This window comes from Bos taurus, chromosome 19 (assembly GCF_002263795.3).
Source record: "Bos taurus isolate L1 Dominette 01449 registration number 42190680 breed Hereford chromosome 19, ARS-UCD2.0, whole genome shotgun sequence".
NCBI classification, from domain to species: Eukaryota; Metazoa; Chordata; class Mammalia; order Artiodactyla; family Bovidae; genus Bos; species Bos taurus.
The window spans coordinates 30,642,963-30,657,954 of record NC_037346.1 but is presented as its reverse complement, the minus strand read 5'-3'; the positions used below and the strand labels follow the sequence as shown (position 1 = coordinate 30,657,954).

Genomic DNA, 14,992 nt, shown 5'->3' with positions numbered 1-14,992 from the left:
CCATGCACCATAATTACTGAGCCCCGTGTACTTTAGGGCCGCATGCCATAACTACTGAAGCCCACACATCTTGCTGCTGCCGCTGCTGCTAAGTCGCTTCAGTCATGTCCAACTCTGTGCAACCCCATATACGGAAGCCCAACAGGCTTCCCCGTCCCTGGGATTCTCTCGGCAACAACACTGGAGTGTGTTGCCATTCCCTTCTCCAATGCATGAAAGTGAAAAGTGAAAGGAAAGTCGCTCAGTCGTTTCCGACTCTTAGACTGCAGCCCACCAGGTTCCTCCATCCATGGGATTCTCCAGGCAAGAACACTGGAGTGGGGTGTCATTGCCTTCTCCGCCACACCTCTTAAAAGTCTAGAAACACTCTTGGCGGGGGGGAGGGATTCTGTGGGTGTTATGAACCTAAGCAACTAAAAGCCAGCCAGCATCCCACCAGGCACAAGTCAGGAGGAATGGGAGCTGGCAGCTGGCGTTCTGGAAGCAACTGTGGAAAAGGAACACGGAGGAGCTCAGAGGCCCGTCTCCCACCCTTACCACTGGAAGAGGGAGGGGGAAATTCACCTGCAGACTGGAGAGGAAGCTGGTAAAACACTGAAACAATTTGATAGTTACTATTCTCTTGTTAGCTCTAAATACAGTCAGTAGTTGCTACTAGGTAGCAAAAATAAAAGGGGAGAGAAGAGGTGAACTGAACAGCAATATGAATGGGGAAAGGAGCAGGAAAAATAAATCTGAAAGGTATGTGAAGAAGAATGAGAAGGATCTGTATGGTTGTATTAAAAATAAGTCACAGGGTAAAAGTATATGCTATATGCTAAGTCACTTCAGTCGTGTCTGACTCTGTGCAACCTCATAGACGGCAGCCCACCAGGCTCCCCCGTCCCTGGGATTCTCCAGGCAAGAACACTGGAGTGGGTTGCCATTTCCTTCTCCAATGCATGAAAGTGAAAAGAGAAAGTGAAGTCGCTCAGTCGTGTCCAACCCTCAGCAACCCCATGGACTGCAGCCCTCCAGGCTCCTCCATCCATGGGATTCTCCAGGCAAGAGTACTGGAGTGGGGTGCCATTGCCTTCAATAGGAAAAAATTTAAGGCATATGTAACTCGGAATGTTAGAAATGTCACCAATTACTCTCCGAACACATTAGAAGTTAAGCCTTTTAAATACTAAAAAGTTCTCAAAACTTGGAAGTTCTATAATCAGTACAGAACCCATGCATGTAACTAAAAACAGAGGTGGTAGAATTCTCGAAGCAAAACTACAGACTAACCTGCTGCTGCTGCTGCTAAGTCGCTTCAGTCGTGTCCGACTCTGTGCGACCCCAAAGACGGCAGCCCACCAGGCTCCCCCGTCCCTGGGATTCTCCAGGCAAGAACACCGGAGTGGGTTGCCATTTCCTTCTCCAATGCATGAAAGTGAAAAGTGCAAGTGAAGTCGCTCAGTCGTGTCCGACTCTTCGCAACCCCACGGACTGCAGCCCACAAGGCTCCCCCATCCATGGGATTTTCCAGGCAAGAGTACTGGAGTGGGGACAGACTAACCTAGTTATGGATTAAGTGACCAGGTGAACAGACTCTAAGGACTCATACCTACTTCCCTGTCTGCATTATTCTTCATTCAGAAAAGATCTGCTAACTGACCTGGGGTTCATGGGCAAGCATGGGCTAGAGAAACTGGAACAGAACGACTTGCCTTTTCCTTGAAATTCCATGCCATCTTACCGATGAAGTCAGATAAAAAGTTATTAGTACATCTTTCTAGACCTCTAAGACTACACATACACACATACGTGTATACATATACAACACTTACACACACACACACACACACATATGTAGAGAGAGAGAACCTATATAGAGAAAGATTATATAAATAAGGAGAAGAACCCACCAAGGTCAGAGAACTGGTGCTAGCAGTACAGTACAGATGAGGGAAAGTTTATAATGTTCAAAGGGCAGGGCGGGGCCAAGGGAGCCACCACCAACCTTGTAAAAGAAGAGAAAGATGGTGAGAAAGAAATGGGGAGGAAAACTTCCAATATCCTCAACTTAAGCAAATTTGTGATTGTTGTAATTATCCCATTAATATTCATTCACATATATTCAATTTTTGAGGTCTCACTTGCTCACAAATTACGTCTAAATTCTGTCTTTCCATGCACATACTCTGAGCCCTGCATCTCCGAGAGTAGTGCATAGCAGCTGAACCCACTGCTAGTAACAGGTTAAATTTTCAAAATCTTAGGTGCTGCACTCTTTAACTTAGTATCTGTACCCGGGGCCTTAGTTTTACTTGATCTCCTGCTTCAAATCTGAGTCTTTTTCATTTTATCTGGCCCCAACCAAGTTTCTTTTCACCAAATCTCAGACATCCAATGATAAAACACAGAGTTTCACAGGGCAGGATGCTAGCAAGCCCACAAAAGAAATAAAGGTGGAGGAGGGGGTTTCCTCTCCTTTTTCTCAGCAGGCTTCTCCCGCATGTTCCCCTCATTCTCAACCTCTAGCCCCAATCCTGAGAAGCCCTTAACTGGCCATAACTGGAAACCTACAATTTACTGTACTTACCAGATAAAGTGAGCTTGTCTGCAACACTTTAAAAGGCTGCTTAGGATGTGTGTGAGTGTACATTAAAACCAAAGGCATAACGGTGTTTAAGAAAGTAGAAAACAAAATGAAGAATGTCACACCCAGGTTCTAGTTCCAACTGTGAAACTCAAACAAGTCATCTCACTTGAGCCCAGTTTCCTCATTTATATATACGATTAACAATAACATCAAGAGATCTCAGAATTTGAAGCAGCATGCCCACATGTAAAGCTGCTTGTCAAATGGCCCTCGTGGGGCACAGCAACCATCCCCCTTCTCTTCATCTGGGCGGGGGTACAATGGGGTGGGGGGTGGGCAGGGGTCTAAGTAGTTGCCCACCTCCTCAGGAGCACCTTATGGTTTCCGGACACCCTGGATTCTAGAAATGCTGAAAAGGGATGATGACTACAGTACGAAGCCAACCTGACATAAAGAAAATCACAGCTGCCTGCTTCCTGGGTCAGGCCACAGACCAAGCGCCCAAACCCTCCTTCTACACAGTGGAAGACGCCAGCAGTGGGTCTCCTTACAACTCCAACCTCAGAATTCTGGCGCATGCCTTCAACTGTAAAGTCACTCACAGTACACCATGGCGGCTCTAACATCTAAGCACCTATCTAAGCCTATCCAGACCTTGTATTTTCAATGTACTTAGACAGAGTTCCACAGATTTCCTGCTGGGTTACTTCCTTGAGTTTTCCTGACTTCACCTCTCTCAAACTGCAAAGGAACCCACCTTAATAGAGTAACTCCAGGTTATCTGCATCATTCAGAACTAGTCACTCACAATTAACATTCAGGATCTTGTCAGTCCCCATATGCCCAGTTCCTTTCCTCCCTGTGGCTGGTGACTACCTCACTGACTCCGATTTTATAACTAAGCGCTGAAATACCATCTCACCTCATGCTAGGAAGCCTAGGAAAGAAGAACAAAGGCTGCCTGTCACCAGGTCGATTAAAACCCACTTTCACCAGGGCAAATCCCTCAGTTTAAATGTCTGTTCCCTTATCTAAGAAAGGGGACCATGCCCATCTACCCTTAAAGAGAGCTTATGAGCATCAACTTAAGTAAAGACGGTGGAAAAAGAGCTGTGATAACTATTAGTTTTCCTTCTTAACTTTAAATCTGAATTATACTTCCTCAGATTGTATCACGTGGGCTGTCCAGATCTCCATCTGAATTATGTGCAATGGAGTTGATCTGATTTCCAGACCCCTAAAAATAAGAAAAACTCTATGGGCCCAAGTCAATTCAAGCTTCTCAAATCAGGTAACAGAAACAGAACAGGAAAAGAGAAATTTACAAAAAAAGAAATATGACTTAAAATACAGGGTTCTCTAATACATCACTTTAAACAAGTGTCAATATACAGTCTGATAAGGGACATTAAGGAAAACATGAGAAAATAAGTATCTTGAGAGCATTATGTTTTTCTACTTTCTTAAATTTAATACTAGGGTTACTCTCCTTTTTAAGGAACATAGAGAAACACATCACGTGCTTTGAGGGGGCACCAATTTCCTGAGCTGAGTTTTATTTTTCAGGTCATGTCAAATAAACGGTGAGAGAAAGTGTGTTCCAACACACTAGGAAAGGCAAGCCACTCCAAAGTCTGGAACCTTATCCCTGTGCACCATTCAGTGTTTTTAAATTAGGATTAAGGCACACTCCTCTGGTAAATGGTAAAGACAGAAAGACGGTCAAATAGAATCACAATTAGGGCATTTCATACTAATTTTGTATATGCAAATATTACTGGGAGAAAAAAGTATACTGATTCAAATTTTCACTTTTCCTCAACAGATATGTTTCATTACACTTGTAAGTTTTGTGTGTGTGTTTGTGTTTTCTTTCTGTAAAATTTTTAACGAGGTATAATTGACATAACGTTCTATTAATTTCCAGTATACAACTAGATTTGATGTTTGTACAAATTGAGAAATGATCACCACACAATAAGTCAAATTAACATTCATCATCATACATAAAAAAACTTTCCTGTGATGAGAACTTTTAAGATCTACTCTATAAGCAACTTTCAAATATGCAATACAATATTATTAACTATGGTTGCTATGCTGTGCGTTATTTTGTATATTTTTTAAAAGCAGAATCAAGTTATCTTTTTACTTAAATTGACATTTGTAAAATGTTCAGCTGAGGGTAAATGGGTAAGGAATGGGCTAGTCTATAAGTTTTCTGTTATACAAACATATATGTTATACATGTATTATACATGTTATACGAGACTCAAAAAAAGAAAAATTGCCTAGATAAGCACATTAACAGAATCAGAGGCACCTATAACATATAATTTATAACCATTTCCTGTAACAAGTACTTTACAGATGTCTCTGTTTTTCACACACACTTACAGATTCTAACTATTCTAACCATTTTTAAAAACTGACATTTCTCAGCTACCCAAGTAAAGTTTAAGATGTTTTTATTTTTCCCTGCTTTAAGTTTTCCATAATAAATTTCTCATTTTTTAAAATGTATTAATTTTTAAGGGGCTACTAACTAAAGCATTTAACAAACCATGTTTAATAACAATCCTTATATACGTATGTGTGTGTGCATGCTAAGTCGCTTCAATCGTGTCCAGCTCTTTACGACCCTATGGGCCACCAGCCTCCTCTGTCCATGGGATTCTCCAGGCAAGAATACTGGAGTGGGTTGTCATGCCCTTTTCCAGGGGATCTTCCCGACCCAGGGATAGCACCTGGGTCTCTTAGCCTCCTGCACTGGCAGACGGGTTCTTTACCACTAGTGCCACCTGGGAAGGCCCTTTATGTACATGTAGAGATTTTATAATTTTCAAAGCACTTTCACAAGCATTAATCTAATAATGTGATTCTCACAACAGGCCTGTAAGTATTATCCCTACTATAACAAATGAGAAACAGATGAGTTCAGAAAAGGTCAGTAATTTTGCCAAGGTCACAGAGCTTGTACATGGCAGAGCAGTTACCTGAACTCAGGAAGAATACTCATCGAGAACATTCTAAACAGAAATGCTCAATAATGAAAAATGGAAATAAACAGTTCACAGAAAAGGGTAGAACCCAATGATAATGAAGCTAAAGAAACTCCACGATGAGGGGTTAGGAACTCATCTGCTAATAATGAAAGAGACAATTAATTAGACCATAATAAGTAAGAGCATTGTTGCTATTAACAATGATAATGCCTAATATCATTGATATGCCTAATATGTATTGATCACATACTTAACTGTATGTCAGGCCACGCTGTATCTGCATTCTAGAAGTTCCTGTAAAGTAATCTGTATTCCTACTTTCCAATGGAGAGACTGACACTTGGAAAGGTTAAGTATCTTGCCCAAGATCACAGAATTCATAAATCCTGATGAAGAGATTCAAATCCAGGACTCCAGAGCTCTGGCTTAACTCAAGTATTATATTAAAAAACAGTAATTCTCAACTGAGACCACTCCTGGGTCACAAACCTCAGACCATAAAAAAGTGTGCAGAGTGATCCAGTGTCCAGCACAATGCTCATCACACAGATCGACCGCGACGTCTGTTAGATGATGTATATTCCACGTGGCCCCTCAACTGAACCCCATTACTGGAATGAGCACAGTCATTAACAACTCCAGAGAGACAGTACTTTGGGGTGGCAACTGACCATGTTTGGGGGTGGGAGGGGAAGGGAGTGGCATTTACCAAACAACCAAGGATCACAAGTTTGACCTAAAGCCAAAGATCTGGTAGGTGAAGGAGGGAAGGTGAGGCTCTAACATCACAAGATAAATGAAGATCCTACCCAGCTGCTTAAGCCCATGGTTTGTAACCCGGGTTGCACGAGAACATCCTGAGAGCTTCAAGTGCTTCTCTTCATTCTGAGTAATCGAGATTGGTTCAAGAAGATATAACCAACAGGTTCCTGAATCAATCAAGGCTACACACAGCAGTGACAAAAGAAAATTCATCAGGAGTTCAAAGAGAAGTCTTAAAGTCCTCCCTCTCCCTTTTAAACTGGGTTCTGCTTACTAGGGGCTTCCCCAGTGGCTCAGCAGTAAAGAATCTGCTTGCACTGCAGGAGACTCGGGTTCAATCCCTGGGTTGGGAAGATCCCCTGGAGAAGGAAAATGGCAATCCACTCCAGGATCTTGCATGGGAAATCCCATGGACAGAGAAGCCTGGCCGGCTACAGTTCATGGGGTTGCAAAGAGTCAGACACAACTGAATGACTAAACAACAACAAAACTGCATATTAGAAAGGTCAGCTGACTGAGTATAAAAACCCAGGGGTTGGGAGGAGGAGAATGGAGAGCATCAGAGTAACCCCTAACCATGACGCCTTTCTCTGAGTTCCTAGAATACTACAGGCTCTTTTCCACTTTTTGGAATCTTCACATGTATGGTTCCCTTTGCCTAGAACCCTCTTCATCACAAGAATCATCTTACCAGACAGGTCCTCTAAGACCACCTTATCAAAGCAGACTGCCCCCTCCCCAATCAAATTCTACCCCAGCCTGTTACTTTCATTACCCTTTTCTCAATTAGCAATTTTTCTTATTTATCTGCACAGTCTTCCCTCCCCAATCCTACCTGAAGAATAAGCTCCATCAAGAATGAGGCTTTCTGATTCACTCTTTCCTATAAAGAGCACTATGAGCTGGAGCACTATGCCTGGCACTAAACAGATGCTCAATAAATATTTTTTGGAAAATAAATGTCTACAGCTTTTTCAAACTATCAGCCTCCCTACCCTCAGCACCCCCCAAACTTGCATATTTATAAGCTCATTAAGTCACTCGTTTTGGATATGCAATACAATCTTAAGTTGTCATTTTACTGTTTCATTTCACCACCACCAACGGAAAGATCAGGAAATGCATCCTGTATTCATCTGTATACTGTACAACACAGTGGCATCCAGTAACTAATTCAATTCCAATTAATCATCTGAGGACCTGCACAGAAAGTGTCCTCTCTGTTCCTTACCTATATCCCAGGTGGAGGGGGACAGGGAGGTAAAAATGACAAAAATCCCCGTCTCCGCTTCCTGAAGCACACTCGCATAAACCCGAAAGACTCAATAAATATCAAAGCTAACTAGACACACGGCCTAAGACAGATCTTAGAGCCCTTTAGGTAAATGTTCATCAAAGAGTAACCATGGCCACACTGACCATGAAGGGTAACCCCGCTGATTCTGTTAGCTATTGAAAAAGGCAAGTAGTTTGCGAAAGTTGTCAGGAGATTTCCGAGATTCCCTATTTTTGAAAATAATGTGACTGCTCAAAATTCCCCAGTAAACTCAAGGAAACGGTCCCTGATGGGCTGGGGCCTAGTATTTTTTAACAACACCGCCAGTCAAGGGCTACAGAGAGCTCACAGGCGTTCCACCGCCGGTGGGGCAAGTCACTGATGAGGAGGGCAGCTCCAGGTGCGCAGTCCCCACGCAGACCCACTCTTGACCCCAGCCTTTCGAGGTCCCGGATCTCCCCCTTTAAACCCAATTCCCAGTTTTATTTGGTCCGCATGCAACGCTAGCACAGAAACCCCCGGCCCGAAACAAATCGCCGCTCCCGGGCCAAGGGCTGTCTCGTTACCTCTCACAGGTGGCACAGGCCGGAGTCACCCCCCGCCCAGCCCGGCGCGCGGAAACCCTGCAAAAGTTTGCAAACCGAGGGTCCAGAGGGCCCGCGCGAAGCGCAAAGGTCAGCGCGCCTGCCGGGCTCGGCGGCGCCCGCGGGACCAAGATGGCCCTGCGCGGGCCCCACGGCGGCGGGGAGAGGGCCGGGGCGCCGCCGCCGCCCTCAGCGGCCGGGACCGCAGGCCAGGCCCGGGCGCCTCCAGCCGCCGCCCGGCCGCGCGTTCCCGGAAAGGCGGGCGGGGCGCGCCAGGTAAGCGGGGCCGCGGCGGGGCGGCCGCGGGGGCGGGTCGGACTCTAGGTGGGCCCGGCAGCCGGCGGAGGGGGGAGCCCCGGGCCGCGCGGGCGCGGGTGGAGGCCGCGGCCCGCCGCCGGGAGCCAGGCCGAGCCCGGGAAGGCCGGGGAGGAGGGAGGCTGGCCGGCGCGGGCGGCGCGACCGCTTCCTCAGCCGGGTCCGGGGGCGTCCGCAGCGCGGAGACAGGCCGCGACGACGCGGACGGCAGAGCCGGAGGGGCCGGGGTCTCGGCGCCGCCGCCTTCCTTACCCTGCATGCTGCTGACGGCCGGGTGGCCGGGCGCCGGGGACCCCGCGGGGCCCGGGGTGCCGCTGCCGCCCCCGGAGCCGCCGCCGCCGCCGCCGCCGCCGCTGGGGCTCGGAGCCGCCATTGTTGGGAGTGAGGAGCCGAGCGGCGCCGCGGCGGCTGCAATGCAGCAAGCTCGGCCTCTCGCACGGCCGAGGGGCGTGGCCAGCGCCGCCTTGGCCCCGCCTCCGGGCACGCCCCCTGGCACGCCTCCGCCCGCGCCTGACGCCGAGCCGCACCAGATGCCGAGCCGCACCAGATGCCGAACCGCAGAGCCGCTCAGGTCGCCAGTGCCCGGCCCAAGAGACCGGCAGAGGTCCTGATCCGGGGCTGCTGGCCCGCTGAGGGGCCTACAGCGGTCTGAGAGTGTGTGCATCTGGGGGATAAAAGGGTACATAGTTTTTATCATTCCCATAGAGGTTTGTGACCCCGAAAGTTCAAGAAGCCTGTTGTTGAAATCTCAGAATTTAAAATCAGTATCTTAAAACTGAAACCGGGTCACGGAGGTCGTGCTTCTTGTCCAGTCTCTGACATGGCACTTCCAGAGGGGAGTTGACTTGAGCTATGGAGCTCCTGTTAGACCCTGCCTGTCACCCCAACCCTCTACACTGCCAAGGAAGATCCTAGAGAATGCTACTGAAAGTACTACCAATGGACCCACCCCAAGATCAAATCACAATCTATATTTTAATAATATCCCCAGGTGATCTGCATGCACATTAAATTTGAAAGCAGTACCTTCAGCACCCAAGTTTCCTGACCTCCCAAAATGTGTGTGTGCGCTCAATCCTGTCTGATTCTTTGTGATCCCAAGGACTGTAGTCTGCCAGGCTCCTCTGTCCATGGGATTTCCCAGGCAAGAATACTGGAGTGGGTTGCCATTTCCTTCTCCAGGAGATCTTCCCCACCCAGGGATGGAACCCATGTCTCTCAAGTCTGCTGCACTGGCAGGCAGGTTCTTTATCACTAGCACCACCTCATCATCTGTATCACCATCTGGCTTCCCAGGTGGCTCAGTGGTAAAGAATCTGCCTGTCAATGCAGGAGACACAAGAGACAAGAGGTCAGTTCCTGGCTTGGGAAGATCGCCTGGAGGAGGAAATGGCAACCTACTCCAGGATTCTTTGCTGGAAAATCCCATGGACAGAGGAGTCTGGCGGGCTCAAGTCCACAGGGTCGCAGAGTCAGGTACAACTGAGCAACTGAGCTCACACATCACCACGTTCCCCTAAATACACACTGGGTTCTCTCCCTCACGTCCTCTACACCTTATAAGACCAGCTATAGAAATATGTAATTTATATATGAATTATATAAGATGGTAACCTCATAGAACAAAATCAGGTTTCTTCCAATGCTTGGCACAGACTGATTTTAGGAAGGTAGCAGCTAAAAAGAAAGAAAGAAAAAGTCCCTTATGAGACTAGGGGCTTGTGGACCAACAGAAATGTAATTGGGATGGTAAGGTATGGATCTCTGGGCAGAGGTATGTCTTGCCTATACATAGAATGACCAGCTATACAACATACCAGGTAATCTGAACCATGGAGCCAGATGATTCCTGCCCTTTGGAAGTATTGAGCAATCTGTACCAGGACATCCTTCCAGCAGACCTTATCTGTGCTGGAACTTCCTCCTAGCATATTGGTAATCCGTCCCCCATCAACAGAAACCTGCCTTCTTGCTCTGAAAACCACCCTCAGCCATCATCTTGATTGCACACAGTGGGTACAGATAGGGCTTGTGGTTTAGTTATCCAGTTGTCTCCAACTCTTTTGCGACATCATGGACTGTAGCCTGCCAGGCTTCCCTATCAATAGGATTCCCCAGGCAAGAATATTGGAATGGATTGCTATTTCCTCCTCCAGGGGATCTTCCTGACTCAGGGATTGAACCTTCGTCTCCTGCACTGGCAGGCAGATTCTTTACCACCGAGCCACCTGGGAAACCCCAGAGATAGGGCATAGGGAAAGTTGCTGCTGCTGCTGCTAAGTCACCTCAGTCGTGTCCGACTCTGTGCGACCCCATAGACAGCAGCCCACCAGGCTCCCCCGTCCCTGGGATTCTCCAGGCAAGAACACTGGAGTGGGTTGCCATTTCCTTCTCCAATGCATGAAAGTGAAAAGTGAAAGTGAAGTCGCTCAGTGGTGTCCGACTCTTCGGGACTCCATGGACTACAGCCTACCAGGTTCCTCAGTCCGTGGGATTTTCCAGGCAAGAGTACTGGAGTGGGGTGCCATTGCCTTCTCTGTAGGGAAAGTTAAGTGAAGGCAAATAGAAGGTGAGAGCAGGTGGGTGTGCCTAAGTGGAGAGCCTCACATTTCCAGCCCTCCAGAACTCTCCTCCAAGGGCCTGGCAGACGGAGCAGTATCTCCAATTCCAGGTCACTATAAACACTGCCAAATTCCCATCTGGGAATCAGTATACCAGCTTGCTCTCGTAAGTCCTGGGAAATCCTAATCAGAAGCTAGATGGAAAGTCCCCCATCCAGGCTGTTTAGCCCAGAGTGAAGGCTAAATACTCTATTGGCATCCTTGGCATGGTGCTGATGGGAAGAGAAGCAACAAAGGGCAGAGAAGAGGACACGCTGAAGCTCCCTAAACTCTCTTCTTGGGGGTACAGATTCGAAGATGGCTTTCTTTTCTTTGAGGTTTATATTTTAGTACTCGAGAGGTTCATATCAAAAATCAAATGAAATTCATCTTTCAAAACATCAACAAAACTTGCCAACGATTAGCAAAAAATGCTAATGGGAAAAAAAAAAATAGGGATCCCGTCCCACCTCCACCCTTGCGCTAATTTTGCATTTCCATTGACTTGGCCTCTTTAACATACATGGGAAAGGCATCAACAGCCTCCTAGTTTCCTGGCACACAATCCAAATGTCATCATCAGACTCCAGATGAAGGGTTACTGACACCAAACAGTTCTATTTGAGTAATTTTCTAACACTGTATTCCAGTACCTGCCAGTAGGTTTCACAACCAGTCCCTGTGGTCTAAATGTCACTGCTGTGTATGTTATCTCATTTTTTCACTTGCAATTCCTTGGGTCTTGGAATGGTACCAAGAAATGGCTTGGAGGACTTCTCATCTCCCCACCCCGACAAGTACCACAAGCATCTCTCCCCTGTTCTTTGCTGTGCACCACTGATAATACTTACAGTCGTATGTAAAGCTTTACTAGCCCCCTTTTCCGATTATACATATTTCTCTAATAGAAACTTAAGAAAAACATTGACCTCATACAGTTTAATGAACTTGAATAAGAAAAATATATGTGACAAATAAACCTAGAGGAAAACATTCAAACTAGGAAATTCATTCAAGAAAGTTGAATTAAAAGAGTAAGTATATTGTGGAATATAAACTGATACAAATGAACTTATTTACAAGACAGAAATAGACTCACAGACATAAACATTTATGGTTACCAAAGTGGAAAGAGGGTGAGGGAGCAATCAATTAGCAGGTGCAAACTAGTATATACAGAATGGACAAACAAAAAGGCCCCATGTACCTATAGCGGGGAAGGCAATGGCACCCCACTCCAGTACTCTTGCCTGGAAAATCCCATGGATGGAGGAGCCTGGTAGGCTGCAGTCCATGGGGTTGCAAAGAGTCGGACACGACTGAGCGACTTCACTTTCACTTTTCACTTTCATGCATTGGAGAAGGAAATGGCAACCCACTCCAGTGTTCTTGCCTGGAGAATCCCAGGGACAGCGGAGCCTGGTGGGCTGCTGTCTATGGGGTCGCACAGAGTCAGACACGACTGAAGTGACTTAGCAGCAGCAGCAGCAGCATGTACATATAGACACAAGCTCCCATTAGTTTGAAGAAAGGTTGCCTTTACCTGAACTCATTTATTGAAGTTCATTTATTGAAAATCATTCTCTCCCTGATCTTGTCTTAGCTCTTAGATAAAGATGGCCGCTGATAGATCATAAAACATAGGTACATTCCAATATCAATTTTGAGTTGTAAGACTTTCACATAATACTGCATCAAAATGTGTTATAAAGAGCTAAAATTTCATAAAGAACTAGAATTTTACCACTTCTTATCTGTTTTATTCATCTTTCCTTTCTCCATGTAAGTTGCTGGGCAACAGGATTTGGAGAAAGTCTACTGATAATAAACCTTTGGTAGCTTATGAATTGTGAATATTATGAATGTAATATCTAAATGAAAAGTAATATGTAGCTAAATTGAGAATGATAGCTGTCCTTTTGTTATTGTAATAAGCATTCTTTTATAAGTAACAAAATATTACTGTATGTTTATATTCTTGTAAGCAGCTTCATTTAAAAATTAATCAGAAACAAATTAAGTCTGAAAAGTCTGTCTTATAGAGACATGTCTTTTTCCTTACATGTTCTATTTTACTTACACAGAATGTTTCTTTTTTTCACCCTGTTGAACAGAAAACAAAGGTACCAAGTTTCTGTTCTCTGCTCAGATGCTACTTGAATAGCAATGAATTTCAAGGTACACAGATGATAAATCCTGTAAGAATTTATCCAGTGAACATTTCTTACTAGATCAATAGAGTAAAATTTTTGATAGAACATCTCTACTTAACAGTCTTTATTGGTTCACTTCAAGTCTGAAAAAAAGGTTTTGTTAAGCCACCCTCCCATTTCTCTCTGGTGATTGTAACCTATTCTTGACAGGTACTACTCTAGAGCTCTCACACTGTTTTTGGTGTTTTATGCCTTATTAAATCCAAGCCACAAGTGCAGTCAAATAAAAGGGAATAGCCTTTCAATCATTTCAATCCTAAAGGGAATCAACCCTGAATGTTCGCTGGAAGGACTGACACTGAAGCTAGAGCTCCAATACTTTGGCCACCTGATGCGAAGAGCCGACTCACTGAAAAGACCCCGATGCTGAGAAAGACTGAAGGCCAAAGGAGAAGGGGACAACAGAGGATGAGATGGTTAGATGCTTAGTATCACCAACTCAATGGACATGAATTTGAGCAAACTCCAGGAAATAGCGGAGGACAGAAGAACCTGGCGTGCTGCAGTCCATAGGGTCTCAAAGAGTTGGGCACAACGAGTGAACAACAACAAACTACTCTCTCCTGATGTTACATATATAAACCATATTTTAGCAAGTCTTTTTTCCCTACCATCTCATGAGTCTGTGTGTTAGAATTCAAGAATCTATTTTTAGACAGTTTGGTATAGTTCGGTTGTTTTCAGGAAGCAAAATTAAAGGATTTCTTGTTTCTTTCCCTCTCAGGCATGCTGGATCAAGGAGACATGATCTTAAAAGCTCAGCAGTGTATGACAACACAGAGATGGATAGCATCTGGTGATGGACAGGATGCTCCAGGGACCTCGGGGGAACCCACATCATTGCTTCATCAGCTCCAAATGATGTCACTTAGAGTAAAAAAAGAATGTAAAAGGCATTTGTATTCAAAATGAGAATTTCAAAACTTGTGCTGGCCAAATGAAATACACGCTTCCAGCTCCTGGTTTGGAGGATCCATAGCAGCATAAGAGGCAAGAAGGGATCATGGGTAAAATCATGCAAGCTTTAATGAATACACTCTACGCCTGATTCTTGGTGACCACGCTTCTTCCAAGATGAGGTTATGCTCTATGCCTTTGGTTATGTGCTACTTCTTTTGCACCTCTACATGGGCAGCCTGAATCTCTCTTTAATGGCCCTCCAAGTCTTCCTAAAATAGACTACTACTGCCAATTAATTTTCTGTGTGTTCTCCTAACACCACATCATGAATAGACTGCACTCTGGAAAGTAGCTTTTTGTGTGTTTTCTTTTAAACCCCAATGTCTGGTTCATCCCAACCCTTTTCTCTCCATGTGTTCCCTGATGTTCAGACCCCTCATTCTAATTAGCAGTGACAGATGACTCATCCATCTTGCTGGCTCCCTAGAGGAAGAATCGCTTGCTTCTTTTATTGATCTCAAGCCCTTCAAGAGTCACCACATGCTCCTGGAAGCTTCCGTTAGAGACAGGAAAGTTCAATCTGAAAACCCCAGTGCAGACAGAAGCTTGGCTTGGGCAGTGGTCCAGCCTCCCTCGCATCCAACAGCAGGGACAGATGGGCCTCTCACTGCTCCATGATGATGTGTTTTCAGGAACCCTGGCCATCAAGAAGAGTGAAATGTCACAGATTCAACAAGGGCAGGGACTGGCTGTCCAAAGCTGGCAGGG

General features: G+C 45.6%; 1 protein-coding gene across 2 annotated transcripts in view; it reads right to left on the bottom strand.

Annotated features, from left to right (window-relative positions):
• The window catches only part of MAP2K4 (mitogen-activated protein kinase kinase 4), a 77,936-nt gene extending 68,987 nt beyond the window's left edge, over nt 1–8,949 (bottom strand). Inside the window, exon 1 of one of the 2 annotated variants that reach the window (XM_005220369.5) lies at nt 8,764–8,949. In XM_005220369.5, coding sequence (XP_005220426.1) covers nt 8,764–8,884 — 121 coding nt within the window. In that variant the 5' untranslated portion in view covers nt 8,885–8,949. 2 annotated transcript variants of the gene reach the window in all.
• Nucleotides 8,950–14,992: the final 6,043 nt, after the last annotated feature.